General features: G+C 34.9%; 1 protein-coding gene across 1 annotated transcript in view; it reads right to left on the bottom strand.

Annotated features, from left to right (window-relative positions):
* KLHL1 (kelch like family member 1) overlaps positions 1-19,840 on the bottom strand; it is a 419,379-nt gene that overhangs the window by 150,768 nt on the left and 248,771 nt on the right. Inside the window, exon 5 of the mRNA XM_002712985.5 lies at positions 15,951-16,163. Within this exon, the coding sequence (XP_002713031.1) occupies positions 15,951-16,163 (213 nt within the window). The remainder of the gene's footprint in view (positions 1-15,950; positions 16,164-19,840) is intronic.

The raw sequence follows: 19,840 nt of genomic DNA, 5'->3' as shown, positions 1-19,840 counted from the left end.
CCTTAAAAGAATCTATTATGGGGCTGGTGTTGTGGCTCACTTGGTTAATCCTCCGCCTGCAGCACGAGCATCCCATATGGGCATCAGGTTCTAGTCCCGGTTGCTCCTCTTCCAGTCCAGCTTTCTGCTGTGGCCTGGGAGGGCAATGGAGGATGGCCCAAGCCCTTGGGCCCCTGCACCCGCATGGGAGACCAGGAAGAAGCACCTGGCTCCTGGCTTCGGATCAGCGTAGCTCTGGCCGTGTGGCCAGTTGGGGGGTTAAGAAACGGAAGGAAGACCTTTCTCTCCATCTCTCTCTCTCACTGTCTAACTCTATCTGTCAAATAAATAATAAAAAACAGAATCTATCAAATAATGCTTTCATATGAAAAGTATTTTAAGTATTTCAGAAAAAATAATATGTGTCTCTGTAACATAGTTTTTTTTTTAAATCAAGAATTCTATAGTGTAATATATGACAATTTAAAAATGCAAAATTAAATTATTTTGTTCAATCAATCTTTTCTTCTATTTTTGCTTTCTGGTTAGAACTGATTAACTCTCCCTCACCCCCAGTCTTGATTTGTTTATGTTAGTTATAGTTATTTTTCACACCAGAAAAAAGAAACTTATATGTCCTCTAAGCTAGAACAAAGACAAATTAGTGATGACTTCACATTTAGATTGTGCTTTTTTTAAAGCTAATTTTCAATTGACAATAGACAGTGGAAGTGTCTGTTTTAAACATTCTTGAGAAGAAATAATTCATTTAATCATAATTAAACTGGATTGTTTAAAATCTGTGTATTGAGTCTGGCATTGTGGTATACCAGGTTAAGTCTACCTGTGTTGCCAGAATCTCATATGGGCACCGGTTCCAGTCCCCCTGCTGCTCCACTTCCAATCTAGCATTCTGCTGATGTGCCTGGGAAACAAAGAAAGATGATCCAAATGCTTGGGCCCCTGCCATCCACATGAGAGACCTGGATGAAGATCCTTGCTTTGGCTTCAGGCTGGACCAGCCCTGGCCTTTGCAGCAATTTGGGGCATGAACCAGCAGATGGAAGATTTTCTCTCTCCTTCCCTCCCTCCCTGTGTCTCTTCTTTTCTCTCTGTAACTCTCTGCCATTTGAATAAATAAATAAATCATAAGAAAAATAAAATCCATGTATTATATTATATTGCTACTCCATACCAAATAAACATTTTCTTTAGTCAAAAAAAGTCACCAGTAGTACATCTGAAATACTTTTTACTGTCCTGAAGTGTGTTTGGATTATTGTTCTATAATTCATTTATAATCAAAGAAATACATGGTATGTAATATTGATAAAGAAATAGATGAGTTTTTGATAAATATAAAAGAATTTTGAAAGAAATTTAAATGTTTTGCATGTGGACCATTTTAATTCATTTTATAATATCATTTTGAAGAATTAAATGTTTGTTTTCTTATGTGTAAATTAACTATTCATAATATAACCATAAATATATAATGAAATATTTAAGGAGAAAATATATAGAAAACATTTAGCATTATACTTAGTATATTTTAACTGCTAAATAAATTTTAACTTAGCATATTTTAACTGCTAAATAAAAATATATAGCATTTCTATTGAAAATATCAATAAACCTAGATATACATACATATTTGCCAAAATGTAATTCGCAGTTTAAAACGTACACATAGTGACAATCTTCATTTATGATACAATAAAACATATTTAAAGAGGGCATTTACTCAAATAAACAACATGAATATATATTCATTAAGATGATGGATATAATATCTATTAGAATTAGAAAACAATAATTCTGTGATTATAAATTTCAAAGAAACTTTTATAGGTAGCTAATATTAACTTTCAGAAAAACTTTTTCTCCTAATTACAATAAAATTAGGCTTTGTACTTAAAACAATCTAGCTTTCTCTTTTACATATAAACTGAAACCCTGAGGTGTTCAGTATCCATGTTTTTGCTGGGAATTATGGTGAACTTATGCTTCAGAAGGTTCTTAATGCCTAGACACAGCTCAAAAAATAATTTTCTTTGATTTGAATACTGATTCTCATGAGCATAAAGTATTATTCTTTGAGAGTTAGGATTATTAAATTCCCTTTCACAAACATCAAAAAGTTATTAAATTAGAAAGATTACCCAAAATATTCTGCTTTAATTCTCAGAGGCTCAATGTCTCTAAAAATACTAGGGAATGAATGAATGAATCTGAAGGCATTTTCTGTAATAAAATATATGAAAGTCAAGTGATATAGATACAAATGTATGGCATCATATGATCAGTTTCATACATTTATTTATAGAAAAATAAATTCTAGGCTGAACTGAATTGGTCTGATAAAGAAGCTAATAGTGGGATAACATAACTTCAACTCAACAGTGCTAAAAAAAAAAAAAAACCCTGCAATCTCTTTTTATTTAAGATTTATTTATTTACTTGAAAGTCAGAGTTACACCGAGAGAGAAGGAGAGGCAGAGAGAGAGAGAGAAGTCATCCATCCACTGGTTCACTCCCCTATTGGCCACAATAGCTGGAGCTGAACGGATCCAAAGCCAGGAGCTTCTTCTGGGTCTCCCACGCAGGCGCAGGAGCCCAATGACTTGGGCCATCTTCTACTGCTTTCCCAGGCCATAGCAGAGAGCTGGATCTGAAATGGAGCAGCGGGGACTTGAAGTGGCACCCATGTGGGATACCAGCACTGCAGGCAGCGGCTTTACCTGCCTTGCCACAGTGCCGACCCCCACAATATTTCACAAATTGTTTTCATAAAAAAAGGAAGGAGAACTAATATATCTACTTAATGAATTAAATCTGATGAAATAAAGTGATGAAGCTAACAAAAGGTTCTGATAAAGGCAAATCCTGAATTAATGTTGTTAACTTCAAATTGAGCATATGGAAAGCAAATAAAATTTGTTCAAATATATCAGAAGTATTTCATTTGCAAATTTTATTTCTATGTGAGAAATACTAAGTTAACATGTACACCACTATCTTAATGGTTAGAATACAAAATCATGATACTAAACACCAATACAATTGTTCGTTAATTTTTAAAAAGATGGGGCTGGCGTTGTGGCATAGCTGGTAAAGCTGACAACTGCAGTGCCGCATCTCACATGGGCACTGGTTCAGGTCCTAGCTGCTCCACATCTGATCCAGCTCTCTGCTATGACCTGGGAAAGCAGTGGAAGATGGCCCAAATCCTTGGGTCCCTGCACCCGCTTGGGAAGCCCAAATCCTTGGATCCCTGCATCCACTTGGGAGACCCAAAAGAAGTTCTTGGCTCCTGGCTTCAGATGGGCACAGCTCCAGCTGTTGTGGCCATCTGGGGAGTGAACCAGCCAATCTCTCTCTGCCTTTGCCTCTCTCTCGCTCTTTTTTTTTTTTTGACAGGCAGAGTGGACAGTGAGAGAGAGAGAGAGAGACAGAGAGAAAGGTCTTCCTTTGCTGTTGGTTCACCCTCCAATGGCCTCCGCGGCCAGCACGCTGCGGCCGGCACACCGCGCTGATCCGATGGCAGGAACCAGGTGCTTCTCCTGGTCTCCCATGGGGTGCAGGGCCCAAGCACTTGGGCCATCCTCCACTGCACTCCTGGGCCACAGCAGAGAGCTGGCCTGGAAGAGGGGCAACCGGGACAGAATCCGGCGGCCCGACTGGGACTAGAACCTGGTGTGCTGGCTCCACTAGGCAGAGGATTAGCCTAGTGAGCGGCCGGCACACCACGCTGATCCGATGGCAGGAGCCACGAGCCAGGTGCTTTTCCTGGTCTCCCATGGGGTGCAGGGCCCAAGCACTTGGGCCATCCTCCACTGCACTCCTGGGCCACAGCAGAGAACTGGCCTGGAAGAGGGGCAACCGGGACAGAATCCGGCTCCCCGACCGGGACTAGAACCCGGTGTGCTGGCGCCGCAAGGCGGAGGATTAGCCTAGTGAGCCATAGAGCCGGCCTGCCTTTGCCTCTCTGTAACTCTTTCTTTCAAATAAATAAATCTTTAAAGAAAATTTTTAAAAACACAATTAATTTCAAATGCATATAAAATACTAAGCAAATATTTCTCATTTTTAGCATGAAGAGTGTACTACTTTTTGAAAGTTATTAAAATAATAATTTATTTTTAAAGATTCATTTATTTATTTTTTTGAAAGGCAGAGAGAGAAACAGAGAGAATTCCATCCTAGTATCCCACATGATAGCAGGGGCCAAAGTACTTGAGCTATCTTGTGCTGCCTTCTCAGGTCTATTAGAAGGAAGCTGATTCCAAAACTGCATAGCCAAAACTGGCACAGTGCTATAGAATGCTGGCATCACAAGCAGATGCTAACCTACCTTTCCCCTGTCAGCCCCAGTAGTAACTTTTATTTTTATTGACATGTATAATTTCCACTTAAACTAGAATGGAAAAGAATATACATGCTTGGTCATCTGTATAAGTCAATTCTGAATTGCTATTCTCTACCCAGTTTCTTTAATTTGTAACATCATTTATATCTCATTTCCAAGTTATGAATAATGGCTATTATAAGCAAATGACTACAATGTCAAGAATCTATATTTTGTTAGACAGAATTTATTACAGAAAACTTCATGTCTGTTTTTGTTTCCTTCTAGTATGTTTTGAAATAAATGAAAGGTATATGACAGATTTGAGATGTTGTAAATTTTTCATACATATATTATTTCTCTATAAAACTGTTTTTTCACAAACTTTTGAACAGACAATAATTCTTATGATATTAAAACCTACTTTTACTCCTGCAATGTTGCTATTGGAGGGTTCTTTCAATTATGGTTCCAGTATCCTTCTTGCCCTAAATTGAAAACTGAGGCCCAAATAAATTAAATAAACTATCATGATCAACAGTGAATTAATGTGTCAAAAGTACTATTTAAATAAACACATACTTACATCATTGCATCTACTGTCCTGCCAACATCTGTGTGCACACACAGATCGCCTTTCTAGTCTTAACACAGAAAACTTCTCAATTTTTATTTCTAAAAATGATTTATCCACTTGTACATTAAATTTTATCCACTATAGTTCAAGAAAAATAACCCAAAAATTCTTTCTGCATTTTCTGATTTCTTATTTTTTCTTGTTAATGTAATATTAACACAAAGAAAACAAATTCAGTGTAGATCATAGATACAATTCAAAGGATATTCTCTTCCTCTCTCAACCCTCCCTTTCTTCCTTCCTTCCTTCTTTCCTTCCTTCCTTCCTTCCTTCCCTCCCTCCCTCCATCCCTCCCTCCTTTCATTCCTTCCTCCTTCCTTCCTTCCTTCTTTCCTTCTTCCTGACTTCCTTCCATTTTTAGTTTTTGAAATAAGACATTTTCAATGTACAAACATGCTTTTCCCCACTTCCCCACTATGCCATGGTCAGTATATTTAACCCCAGATCAAAAATCATACTTTCAGATTTACATGAAAATGGATCTGGACCCATTATTGTGTCATGGACAACTGGTGTCATGCTAAACTCTGTCAAGGGAGGGCTTTGCAGAGACACTGCAGGAGCAAAGATTGTGCAATCCAGTAGGCCTGTGCCCAGGCACCAGGAGCCTGTAGTGAATGCAGCTTCTGCAGTACATGCAGCCAACAGCACCTACCTCATTCTCCCTCAGGTGTTTTTGCAGCAGTCTCTGATGGAACAGCCTAGTGGGAAGAATCTAGTAAATTCTAGATAGGCTTTCATCTAGTTCTGCTACTGCAAGGCCACAGTGAGTTCTGTGAGCGTACTTCAAAAAGCTTGTGGAAAAGCAGAATTAAAAGACTTATTTTGAGGTAAACAAAGTTTGATATTCAGGCATAGTTCATAGTTTTGGTCATAATACAACATTTACATAAACTTTCTAAGACCCTTTAAATGTATTCACTCTTTTATATTCCAGTCTTCTTGATTTTGTTCAACTCTTTCACAAAAATTCAATTTGTCAAAACCACCAATGACCTTCCTGTCGTCATAATTTAAAAATCAGTGATCAAGCCTCTTCTGTTTGACCCATCTGCAGCATTTGGTACAGTGAGTCAGTCACTCCTGTGTCATGATTTCCTTCTCTAAAATCCCAGAACATCTAGCTTCCTTGGACTTACTGTATTTGATTAGTTACTCCATTTTATTCTAGGCCTTTTCTTCACAACTTTATAATGTTTGAATACTCCAGAGCTTCATCCTTAGTTCTCTTCCCCCTTATATCTACACTGACTTCTTTGGTGATGATACCATCTTAAGTCACGCTGTTAAATTCTGTTCTAAGAGCTTCCTAATTTACATGTCTTTGGCATACTTCCACAACTCCTTAATGATAGATCCCATTACCTATTTAACATCTCCACATAAAATATTAAAGTAGCTTCAATGATTAATTCAGTTTTACATGTAGTAGATTAAAATCACTGAAAAAGTTCTAATGATTTAAATAGTTTTCCTATCATAAACACTTGCCACATTTTTTCTTAGTCCTCTTACAAATTATTTCAAACTATTATATTTTATTTCAATTTTATCATCTTAGATAAAACAGATATGAGTAAAAAAAGTCTCTTTGAAGTTTGAGAGAGAAAATTATACCTTATGACTTCCTTATAAATGTCATGTTCAAATTCTTTAACATACAAAAGGGCTTTGAACCAATTTAAAAGTTTTTAATGAGGCATATTTTGTTTTCCTGATTAACTATACTAATGATGTAGTCAATTTGTTTTTTAAATATATAACTGCCTTAAGTATCAGAATAATTTGAATTTATACTTTATAAATGTATCTAATTGAGCAATAAGATAGTATTTGTCTTCTCATTGTTCAATAAATAAGAATTTTTAGCGAAGTCTGAACCAAAGTGTTCTAACTCTGTCTATAGCAGCATTCTTAACTACCCACTCTTTGTTCCATTATAATACATCACTGTAGAGATTTATCTCATATTCCAGAGAAACCCTATATCAACAGATAATTAAAATAAACAAAGGTAAAATTCCTAAGGCCTAGAGTAAACTTTTAAATTTTTTATTTAGCAAAAGATTTAGCACTGACTATTCCAGCATTTTATGAGCATGACCTTGAAGTCCATTTTTCTGAAAAATATATAGATTCAAGAAAGAGATAAAAGCAAACAAACTAAACAGTAAGAAATAGGTAAGAGGACTAAGAAAAGGAAGCATTTCCTATGAAAGAGAATGAATAAGAAAGAGTCATCCTTGATGAGTGAGTGCTTTCCAGGAAGAAGAGTACCAATGAAGTGTGGGTTCCTCATCCCAGCATAGGAGTATCTTATCAATGGCATTGTTTAGAATTGACAAGCTATAGAAAAATACAATAATGAAATAATTATCTTTGATTATAGGCTAGAGACCCTTTTTTAGTGCATATCTTTCTGTAGACTTTCCCAACTGCCAGCATTATCTCCTCTTGGCTTGGCACTGCTTCGAGTGCCTAAGGTCTTCTGGTACAAATGGACTATAGAGCAGATAACAACCCTGACTTCCTCAAGAAATAGAAGGAAGTTCAGTGTAACAGAGCTGCAGGAAATGAAGTTGAAGAATACCCCTGGGATAAATGAAGTAGGATTTTGTAATACATATAGGGATATTAAGTTTCTCTTCTAAGTGTGCAGATCATAAATTTGAGATAAGTGGATTCACAATGTAAAATTCTGTGTGGTTGCTAAATGGTTAATCACAAACTTAAGAGTAGTAAGTAGCAGGCTATTTCAAAGTTTCAGAAAAAAAATGAAGATGATTATAGAAAGGACCAATTTAGGATATGGTTGAAGTAGAGTCAAAAGGAATTCCTAAGGGACTGGATGTTAAACACAAGCAAAGGGAATTGAATGTAACCCTAAGATTTAGGCCTGAGAAATTGGATAGAAAAGTCCTGAGAATTTAAAATATCCCATTTGAACATCTGAAGCCTCAGATTTGATATCCAATTTGATACCCAGTTGAAGTTATCCAGCAGTTAATTAAGCATTGGAGTCTTCTTTTTAGAAAAAACTGAGGATTAGAAGCAGAAATTCAGAATTTAAAATTGGCTTCTATAGTGCATTTAAAAGTAAGTAAATGCTATTCTCTAAGCAGAAAATGTGTGATCTAGGGCTTGCAACACTGTAGAGTAGAAAGAATTAGCAATGATAATTGAGCAAGAGTGTCTAGCTAAATTTTATCAAAAGCTAAGAGAAACCAACAGATATAAATAAAAGTGACATGAGGAAAATGACAGCATATGGAGTATTTTGGTGATTTTGATTAGTCCAAGTGAGTGATTGGAATGAGTTGAAGAGAGAGTGATGGTTATTAATAAGGAAACTGAATGATCATTTAAAAGTACATATTTTGTTGGAAATGGAAAAATTAGAGCAGTTGGTGGAAAGGAATATGTATTTTGTTTTGTTTTAATATATTTGAAATAATACAATACTGTAAGTTAATTGAAATTATACAATATTCTCTAAGACTGAAAATTTGCAAAAAAATAGGAGTAATTTTTAAAAATTTCATTTAAGGTATACAAATTTCATGTATTTATATATACAGATTTAGGAACATAGTGATACTTACCACTGTACCCTCCCTCTGGTATATGCCCCCACCCTTCTTACTCCTCCCTCTCCTATTCCACTCTTAATTTTTACAAAGGTCTGTTTTCAGTTTACTTTATTCTCATAAGATTAACCCTACATTAAGTAAAGAGTTCAACAAATAGTATGAAGAAAAACACACTGTTCCTCAACAGTAGAGACAAGGGCTGTAAACAATCATTGAATCTCAAAATGTCTATTTCATTCAAATACATTACATTTAAGGTACTCTATTAGTTACCACAGATTAAGGAAAATATACAGCATCTGTCTTTTTGGGACTGGCTTATTTCATTAAGTATAATGGTTTACAGTTGCATCCATTTTGTTGCAACATAGGATTTCATATTTTTTCTTTTTTTACAGCTTAGTATTCCATAGTATATATATACCATAATTTATTTATACAGTCATCAGTTGATGGACATCTGGGTTGATATCATATCTTAGCTATTGTGAATTGTGCTGTAATGAGCATGTTAAGATAACTCTTTCCTCTACTGATTTAATTTGGTTTGCGTAAATTCCCAGGAGTGGGATTGCTGGGTCATATGGTAGATCTCTTTCCAGATTCCTAAAATATCCCTACACTATCTTTTCCAGTGGCTGCACCAGTTTACATTACCACCAGCAGTGGATTAGGGTACCTTTTTCCCTCACATCTTCAGCAGAATCTATTGTTTGTTGATTTCTGTATGAGAGCCACTCTAACTGGTGAAATCTGATTGTGATTTAGATTTGCATTTCCCTGATGGCTAGTGAACTTGAGCATTTTTTCATCTACCTGTTGGCCATTGGAATTTCCACTTTTGAAAAATGCTTGTTCAAGTAGAAGAGTAATTGTATAAAGATATTCCCATGGCAAGGAGAATGGGCTACAAAACATTTCCAGTTGGGTTAGCACTGCATCATGCACAGGAAGTTCATGAAGACACAATCAAGTCTTCCAGATCACGTTCTACCTTTTCCATTCCTTTTGTTATACCAAAGAGAGAAATGTGTCCTAGTTTAAGTTTGAACATCTGAATATCTTTGCATATCTTTTATTGCTTTGATTCTCTTGCTGATTCAAAGATTGTTGAAGTAAAAGAAAGTCTTATAGTTACTTAATATTGTAACTTGAACTGTGGATGTCATAGTGGATGATCATGAGTGTAAGTAATGATTAAAGTAACCTATACTATTATAATTATGCATGCATTTCTGCTTTAGAGATCTCTGTTATTAAGGTGTTTTAGAGAAAAATAACACTCTCCTATTAGTTCCTATATTCTATGTTAGTTAATCTATTAACTAATATAATTATTATAGTTATATCAATTAATTATGGCAGTTAATATACAAAATATTAACTAATGAGATAATAAGCAAATCAGATGGAAATACTGAATAAAACAGAGTAACAATGTCTTATATTAAATTATACTAATGTAGTTGAATGATTCTGTTGGCCTTATTCACTAACAGCTTTTTAATTTTTCCTTTTTCAAGATAAAAAAAACAAACAGTGAGCACTTAGGTAGACAAACAGATTACTGTTGGACACACTATGGAGTAGTTGAGGGATGTAAAATCAAACAATACATATAAGTTATTCAGGAATATAATGTATTCTTTATGTCCTACATTGTGATTTATGATTACTCTTTTTGTAATAATTTCATCTTTGTTATTTTGCTTGTTTTTCATTAAGTGTTGTTAGCTGTGTCTAATATTTTTTGGACATCAGTGGTATCTGATCAATTATAACTTTTCCAGTGGCGTGAAACATTAGAGACTTTGTCTTTACTTCTTATATAAATATTACTACAAGAATCCTTTGAATAAATTTATTAAAGCTTTGTACAGAAAACATTAATGCTTACCAAATAGAGGTGGTTTCTATTTTATAAAGTTAAAACACTTGGGTGTTTTGTTACTTTACTGTATTTGTAATATTTATTTAAGAATTTAACAAAAAATTTTTTTTCTTATCTTACAAGATAAACATTATTAGCTGTCAGATATGAAGTAAGGTTTGTCTATAAGTCTCCAATCTTGTAAATAATCTCTGAATGTAAGAAAACTGAATTTCCCAGAAAAATTTATAGATAGATTATATGGAGAATTATATTCACTGGATTTTAGAGCAACATGTGTTCAATTTCTAAATCATTAATTATAAGAGAAATCAGTCAAAAGCTGATATCTATGTGTATTTTTAAAACAGATATATATTTGCATGTAATACAAAATTTTTTTTACAAAACCATTTAAATCAGTTAAAATGATAGTCACAGAATGTCATAGTATGTTGTTTATCACATACGAACATGATCTTTAGTTGTATCTCTGGGAGAAGAGTAATAGAAAAATCAAATTGATTATTCTTATAATCACACACAAACACAAACACGCATTCACACACACACCAATTTTCTAAAATGATTGCCATGTTCATATTTTTTTCTATCCTACTGAAATTTTCAAACTTCAAGGTATTCAAGAAAACTAGGGAAACTATTATGCAAAATTCTAGTCCTCACTTACTTTAAAAGATAAAGAGTTCATTCTTGGAAAATAACTCAATTATATCTACTTTTCATTTTGTATTTTCCTCTAGTCTTTTCTGTGGGAAAGTAAAATAGCTGAATTTATTTCACTATTAACTTTTGCATAGAGGTTAAAAGAGACATGAATTTTTTTATGTATTTTTTCTTTTCTGAAGCTGTCTACCACTTTTCTAATCTAATGTTTATATTCTTTATGAAAATTTATACATTCATTATATTGTCTAACCAAATTGCCATAACTTATACTTCATATCTGCATATATTAATTTATAATTAAAAAGAATATCAGAATAAATGTTCTCTTGTGTGCTTAAGAAATAACAAAAACAGATACACATAATGATTCTAGTAATAAAAACTGTGAGAATGCAGAGTATGAGCAAACATTATGAAATATACCCAAATAAAAAGATATTAAAATATACTCAAATCGAACAGATCAATTGCCTCATGAATGCAAGAAATGACTACTACTGTCAACAAAGTCTTTGTTCTTGTTTTTTAGCTTTATTATTCTAGAACTCATTTTCATGTATTTAAATATAATCAAGGAAATTATCAGCTATAAACCATAATCAGCTATAAACCAAACATACAAGGTACTGGTTTAACTTGATGAGGGAAGCTTATGTTTTTGGTTCACTAATTTATTTTTTGTCCTAAAGATCTCTTTAAATTTTCTGTAATTTTTCTACTCTTCCCTTGTCAGTGCTTTGCTATGCTTTGCTTACCAATATTGTAACCAGTTCACATGGATCTTTCAAATATTGTTTTCTCATTCACCTGAAACCTGTGATTTACATCTGAAGGAATTAACTTATAAGATCACAAACAAATTCTTTAAGTCTACTTCAAAAATTAGTTCAATTAATATTTCATTTTAAAAGTAATCTTCACTAAAATGTATTCATTATTCCTCCATCAAATATTGCTAGTATTTTAAATTATAGTGCTGTGTCTTGTTACATATAATTAGTGTATAGTTACTATAACATATGTAACATACTACATATATTTGTTATACATGTGCATAAATATGTACACAAGCATACATATATAAACACAGATATATGTAGTGAGATTTAAATTATGATTATTTTATTACTGATTATTATTTATTACTTTGAATCATAGGGCTGTTAACATTTCAAGTTTTATATATATGAAAAGCTTGCTGTAGTATGTCTTCCTAATAATTTACCCTACAATTGCAATAGTTATTTTAAATTCCTTTTTTCCTTCATTTACTACATTGTGTTTGTAATTCTACATATTCTAAATGCTTCTTAATTTTTATGTGTTTAATTGTTTTACTTATTTGAAAGGCAAAGATAGTAAAAGTGATACATAGGTAAAGACACGGAGATAGATGATTGAATACAGATAGATAATAGATGGATGATGGATAGATGATAGATAAAATCTCCCATATATTAGTACAGTTCCAAATATCCACAACAGTCTTGGGTAGGCCAGGTCAAACCTGGAGGAGCCTAAAACTCAACATATGACTACCACATGGATAACAGCGACATAGTTACTTGAGTCATCATCTGATGCTTTCCAGGGTGCTCCTTAGCAGGAAGCTACAGCAGTGAGTGAAGCCAGGGCTAGAACCCACGCTCTGGGATATGAAATGAGAATGTTCCAAACGGTGTCTGCTACTGCATTCACCCTCCCCTCCTACCCACTCTTGGTGACAATTCACACATGCAAACAGGTCACCTGAACCTGTAAACATGAACATCATAGACACACAGATCATTTAAAAACAATAAAAGTCTTAAACACTTAAACACTAATTATTGCAAAAATTGTGGACCAAATTTTAATTAATGGTTCAAGGATTAAGATAAAAGTTTTCCTAAAATTTTTGATAGTTTTTCAAAAGTACTGTAAGATGCTCAGCAGCTTTGAAAGTCCACAAAAGAGGCCTGAAAAATCCTAGATTCAATCAGACTCTTTTTTTTTTTTTATTCTGATTGAACATTCAGGCAAATATCAAGCTAACCACAAATAAACATTGCATGAATTTCCCCTTAGTGAAAGAAGACCGCACTGTTATCACATATAACTGGAGTAATAACTCTGCTCTGGAACTTAGTAGAAGATGCTAATCATGCTGAATCTCAATTTACTCACTTGTCAATGGGCATAACCATATCTACTACTATACCTTATGTCTGGTGACAAAACAAATAAATAGAGCCATGTCACTTCCTATTTTCCCCATTTTTATTCCTATGCTAGTGTCTTTACAGGAACTATAAACACTGCTAAATTCAAGAATTTTTTACAGACTTCTGGGCTAGAGAGAAAATAAGAAAACAGCATGCTTTACAGTGAAACAGTGTCTGTGTTATATTCATATCTGAGCAATACAAATTTATAGGAAATCTAAATTTTCCATCAGTTCTGAGAACTCGTTTAGTCACTTAGAACCTGTTTCTCTTTATTTACAACATAATTTCTAATCATCGTCTTGCATCTGAGTTTTCCTGGTTGGAAACCTTATATGTAAAATACTTAAATGAAATGCAGTTCATTAATAAATTATGCTTGTAAATGATAGCCCCTCTTATAACCAAAGACATTTTATTGCTTTTTCCTGAACATCTCTTGTATGAAAGTATAAAGTTATGAGTATAATATCCTCAATTTGAGAGATGAAGAATGAAGACTACATATATCTTTCTGTCTGTTGTACCCTACGAGTTAACTTCACAACCTTTTATTAGTTACACAAAATGAAAAAATATTTTATTTCTTAATTTTAATAAATATTACTCCACTAAGCAATATAAAGCAGCTGAACCAATAACAAAAACCAAATGTGTAGTATGTAGCCTTGGGAAAAAATAGCCAATAGAAATTATGACAGTGTCATTTAACAGTTTAAATGAGATTGAGAGGAAAGGCATCATCTCACTTCTGTCAGAAGAAGAAGTAAAGAGACCATGAAGTGAAGACATTTCATGAGAACACGGAGCCATGATCACATTCTCTGTGTCCTTTAATGTGGGTATTTTATTTCTAATAATTTTGGACTCTAGTTTAACTCCAAGTCCTCTGTACCTCCTCCTTCCAAATGTGAATGGGTGGACAGTAATGGTTATGCCAAGGCCAAATGATCCCACGGCCACAGAATGTGCCATTGGCTCATGGCCATCTTCCTATCATTGGCTTTTTTTTTTTTTTTTTTTTTTTTTTTTTGGACAGGCAGAGTGGATAGTGAGAGAGAGAGACAGAGAGAAAGGTCTTCCTTTGCCTTTGGGTCACCCTCCAATGGCGCTGTGGCTGGCGCGCTGCGGCCAGCGCACCACGCTGATCTGAAGGCAGGAGCCAGGTACTTCTCCTGGTCTCCCATGGGGTGCAGGGCCCAAGGACTTGGGCCATCCTCCACTGCCTTCCCCGGCCACAGCAGAGAGCTGGCCTGGAAGAGGGGCAACTGGGACAGAATCCGGCGCCCCGACCTGGACTAGAACCTGGTGTGCCGGCGCCGCAGGTGGAGGATTAGCCTATTGAGCAGTGGTGCCAGCCCCTATCATTGGCTTTTATTTGCTAATACTGATCTTTGCCTATTTCTGATCTGAAAGAGGATTCCAAACTCTGAAAACAACTGGCATCAGATTCCAGGGTAGAAGATCTGGAAAAATTCAGTATTTGGCATCATGATTTACCCTTTTTCACTTAACAAAATATATTTTTTTTTGGAAGATCTTGGTGTTATGACAAACTCATATAATCTGTTTAGGCAGAGCTTGTGTAAGTTCTTTCACTCTGTTTTTATTCCTTCACCCATCTCAGCAGAATAATGAATCACAATTATTGCTTTCTTTATAAAACTTGACCTTTCTTTCAATTTTGGTGTAGAGATGTGTTTTTAACTTTCCAATTTTAATATATGACCCCAAATTTCACTTCTGCATTTGTTATTAACACTTCATGTTCTTGCCTGTTATTCTTTTCCTGAGATTATAGTTCTTTATCTTACATTAATAATGTATGTATTAGTGAAAACTTTGATAACAGTCTGGATACAAATAAAGAATCTAATGAATAACAGAGCTCTCACTATCCCCACTTTCCTCGATGTACATGCACACACAATTTTGCATATCAGTCCAGTCTCATATACACCTTCAAGTTTATTTTTAGATGCCCTGAGACCCTAGAGATCCTAGATAAGCAACAGTACTGTGCACTGATACTTTTCCAATATTGTCAAATTAATTTAAAGATACAAGACAGAATCAGAGATAACTAGCCACTGTCCCACTTATAAAATAACTGAACTTACCATCTTTATCAGTCTTCTTGTGTCCTCCTTATCAGTAAAATGAGTTGGTTGACTCACTTGATGTCTGGAGTCTTCTTAGCTCCAGATATCAGAGATCCCACAATTTCCTTTGCTAAGTTCTTTTACCTCACAAATCCCTATCATTCAGGAATGTGTGCTGTCCTTCTATAGGGATTGGAACAGTATGCATTGGGCATTCACAATTACACATTAAAGTTTTACTCATAAAGCTTTTGGGTGGCAGTACAGTCATATTTTATGATGAAAACTGAAAATCAGAGGAGTCAAATGCTTTTACTGTAGTCATGCAGGTTAATTTCAGTCAATAAGTGATTAGAATGGAATTCAGACCCATGATCCTTCACCCATTATTTTTTCACCATAATTTATTTTAGAATATTTGCTGAAAACTCTAAAAATGTGAATAAATAATTTAAAATGTGTTATGGTGTTTATTTTTAATGCAGGAATTTTTAATAGGTCATACCCACTAAAACAGCATCACACATTACCTGTGGTGGAAGCAATGGCAATCTTATGAAGGCGAGGAGCATACTCAGGTCATTGCATCTCCTCTGAGTGTCATACTTGACCCACATCATTAATGCATGGAAGATGGTTTCTTCATCAGGAACATTTACATCATCACTGGCCAATAGTTTATGGAGTTCCTCGGCTGGAAGGAGTAAAAACTCTTGATTTCTGATTACTTCCATTATATTTTCCTGCAGGGAGAAAACATCTTGGCATAAATTCTCCTTCACTTTTATTTAGCTAGTAAAGCATCGCTGAAAGAAATGAGAAAAGTAGTCAATAACCTTTGTTCTCATTATAACATAATCCTTGAGACTCAATTCTTCAGAAACTAGAAGCTGTTAAGATGAAAGCATTGTAATTGTAATTGAAGTGTAAATGTATCCCAGGCAGCACAGACCTTGTAATAACTGGAGGATTATAAAGTTGAGCTTTGTTATGCAGGCAGAATGTACTAAGTGATTAAACGTTCAAGTTTCAAGTGCACTGCTATGTAAGATTTGGTGAATATGAAAAGAATAACATTTCACATTTTAAAAGCTTAACTACATGTATTTGAATTAGAAAATGGCAACAAAAGTGCATAGAGAAAATGTTGTATGATGCATCATTGTTTATTCAAAGGAAAAAAAAAAGGACAAATTGGCCACAGAAGTCACAAAATTCCATATATTCTATCCTCTCAGTATCTCTTATACCTCTTTCCTCTCATGACAATTTCTTTGGCTTAGATTCACATTTCTTTTCTTCGAGATTGCTGCCATAACCTCCTAATTACTCTGCTTGCATCTATTTTTAGTTTCTCAATTGCATCCTATGTACCAATGCCAAAGTGGTATTTCTAAAACATAAATGAGCTCATGGAATAACTCTGATATTTTTGTTTTGTCTTATGGTCTCTCTTTGTCCTTTGGTTCAGACTTCTTATTTCGGTACACTGGTTCACTGTGATCTGATCTCTTGTGATCCTAATATTCATTACTTTCTGAAGTTGCATATCAGTCCCCCAAATTGTTTAAGTTTTTTTGAATTTATCATGCTGTTTGTCATGCTCTCCCTTATTCACTCCATTGATGAAAATAACCTTCATCTACATTGTTTTCCTAATTTCTGTCACATTTCAAGGTGCTCTGTTCAGTTTTATTTGATGTGGCCACACTTCTGCCATCTCTTCACAATGATGACATTTCTATCCCTTCCACAGCAGCCACCAAACTGCAGAAAAATTTTTGGTGCACTTGGGAGCTTTAACACCAAGGCTGTAAGAGCCTGCATTATGTAAAGTTGTATAACTAAATCTTGGCAGAGAGCTAGATTGTAGCCAGGGGCCATTAACATGCATACTGAATAGACAAAATGATGATCTTTGTAGAGGAAAATAAAGTTGTGCAAAGAGCACCAAATAACAGTGTTTTTCAAATACACTTTTTAATTTTTTATTATTTATTAAAGATCTGTTTATTTGAAAGGCAGAGTTACTCAGAGAGAAGGGGAGAGAGCAAGAGAGAGTGAGCGAAAGAGAAAGAGAATCTTCTATCAACTTGTTCACTCTGTAATGACCAGGGATGGACCAGGGTTCGACCAGGGTTCCACCAGGAGTCAGCAACTTCCTCTGCATCTCCCATGGAGGTACAGGGCCCCAAGTACTTGCGCCATCTTCTACTGCTTTCCCAGGCACATATGAAGAGAAATGGTTTAGAGATGGAGAAAACAGGACTAAAACCAGGGCCAATGTGGGATGATCACATCACAAGCATCGTCCAAACCCACGATGTCAAAACACCGGCATTTTTAAAACTAGTTATCAAACACTATTTACATTTTAAACAGAAAGGCTTCTGTGGATGATGGACGTTTAGAGAAGGCAAGATCCCACTGTCTGGCCTGCTTTTGCCTCACCTCCCTCCATGCCATCTGAGGCAGCTTCAGGGTAGATACAACTATACCTCTCAGATCATAAGTTTGAAGCCAAGGTATAGAAGAAAATTCAATAAGATGTATATTTTAGGATAAAAATGTTAACTATGGTAGGGATAAGTTTTTTTTAAAAGGGTGCAGTGACTATACTAAAACAGTAGATCATTTAGCAAGTTGCCATGAAATCCTATGTTGGATTCAAATTTATTTTTTAAGAAATCTGATCCATGTTATAGCTTGTTCTTGTAGTTGATGTGCCTTATTTTTTTCACATCAGCTGACATGTAGTTATATGTTATAGAATGATAATACAATTTGTATGTAATGTAAAGTGCTTATATTAATTAGTATCACAAAATAACAAAAGTTATTTTTGTTCTTGAAAACACGTTGGTACCCTGAGTTTCCTCAGGGCTTTAAATAGTATTGGGATTCTGGTATCCCATTACTGGGTGTTGGTGCAAGTCCCAGTTGTTCTGCTTCCTGAGTCAGCATCCTGTTGATGTTCCAAGAAAAGCAGAGGATTATGGCCCAAGTATTTGGTTCCCTGTCACCCATATGGGAAACCCAGATTGAAATTCGGGATCCTGACATTTTCCTGGTCCAGCTCTGGCTATTGTGGGCATTTGAGGAGTGAACCAGTCATGGAAGTGCTCTCTTTTTCTCTCCCTCTCTCTCTCACCCCTCCTTTTGCATTCTGTTACTCTGCCTATGAATAAATAAATCTTTTTTAAAAAGTGATATGTTAAATGGATCAAATACCTAAATCTATGACCCAATATCATCAAATTATTAGAGAACATGGGGAAAACCTGCAAGACATTAGCATAAGCAAAGACTTCTTGTCAAAGACTCTGGAAGCACAAGCAATCAAAGCAAAATTGACAAATGGGACTACATCAAGCTGAGAAGCTTCTGTGCTGCAAAAGAAACACTCAGCAAAGTGAAGAGGCAACAGACAGAATGGGAGAAAGTATCTGTAAACTATGCTACTGGTAAAGAGTTATTACCCATAATCTATAAAGAGCTCAAGAAATTCAACAACAAAACAAATAATCCAGTTAAGAAATGGGCAAAGGACATGAACAGGCATTTTTTAAGAGAGAAAATTCAAATGGTCAAAAGACACCTGAGAATATGCTCAGGATCATTAACCATCAGGGGAATGCAACTCAAAACCAAGGTGAGGTTTCACCTCACTCCAGTTAGAATGGCTCTCATATAGAAATCAACAAATGACAAATGCTGCCCAGGTTATGGGGAAAAGGTACCCTGGTCCACTGCTGGTGGGAATATAAACTGGTGCAGCCACTGTGGAAGACAGTATGGAGAAATCTGAATATAAACCTACCATGTGATCCAGCCATCCCACTCCTTGGAATTTACCCAAACCAAAAGAAATCAGTATATGAAAGAGTTATCTGTATCCCCATGTTCATTGCAACACAATTCACAATAGCCAAAATATGGAATGAACCCAGATGTCCATCAACTGCTGACTAGATAAAGAAATTATTGTTGGTTGTGACATAGCAGGTAAAGAAATTATGGAGTATATACACTATATAGTACTACTCAACAATAAAAAAATGAAATCTTGTCATTTGCAACAAAATGCATGCAACTGGAAACCATTATAATTAGTGAAATAAGCCAGTGCTATAAAGACAGATATGTCATCCCTGATCTGAGGTAACTAATAGAACACCTGAAATGTAATGTATTTGAGTGAAATAGACATTTTGAGATCCAATGATTATTTATAGCCCTTGTCTATTTTGTTGAGGGGCAGTTTTTTTTCTCTTTATACTATTTGCTGAACTTTTTTACTTAGTGTAGGGTTAACTATATGATCATTAAGTAAACTGAAAATAGATCTTTGTAAAAATTAAGAGTGGGAATGTGAAAGGAAAGAGGAAGAAAGGTTGGAGCATGGGTGGGAGGGAAGTGT

Source organism: Oryctolagus cuniculus, chromosome 9 (assembly GCF_964237555.1).
Source record: "Oryctolagus cuniculus chromosome 9, mOryCun1.1, whole genome shotgun sequence".
Taxonomy (NCBI): domain Eukaryota; kingdom Metazoa; phylum Chordata; class Mammalia; order Lagomorpha; family Leporidae; genus Oryctolagus; species Oryctolagus cuniculus.
The sequence above is the reverse complement of the archived record's forward strand: the minus strand, read 5'-3'. Positions and strand labels throughout refer to the sequence as shown.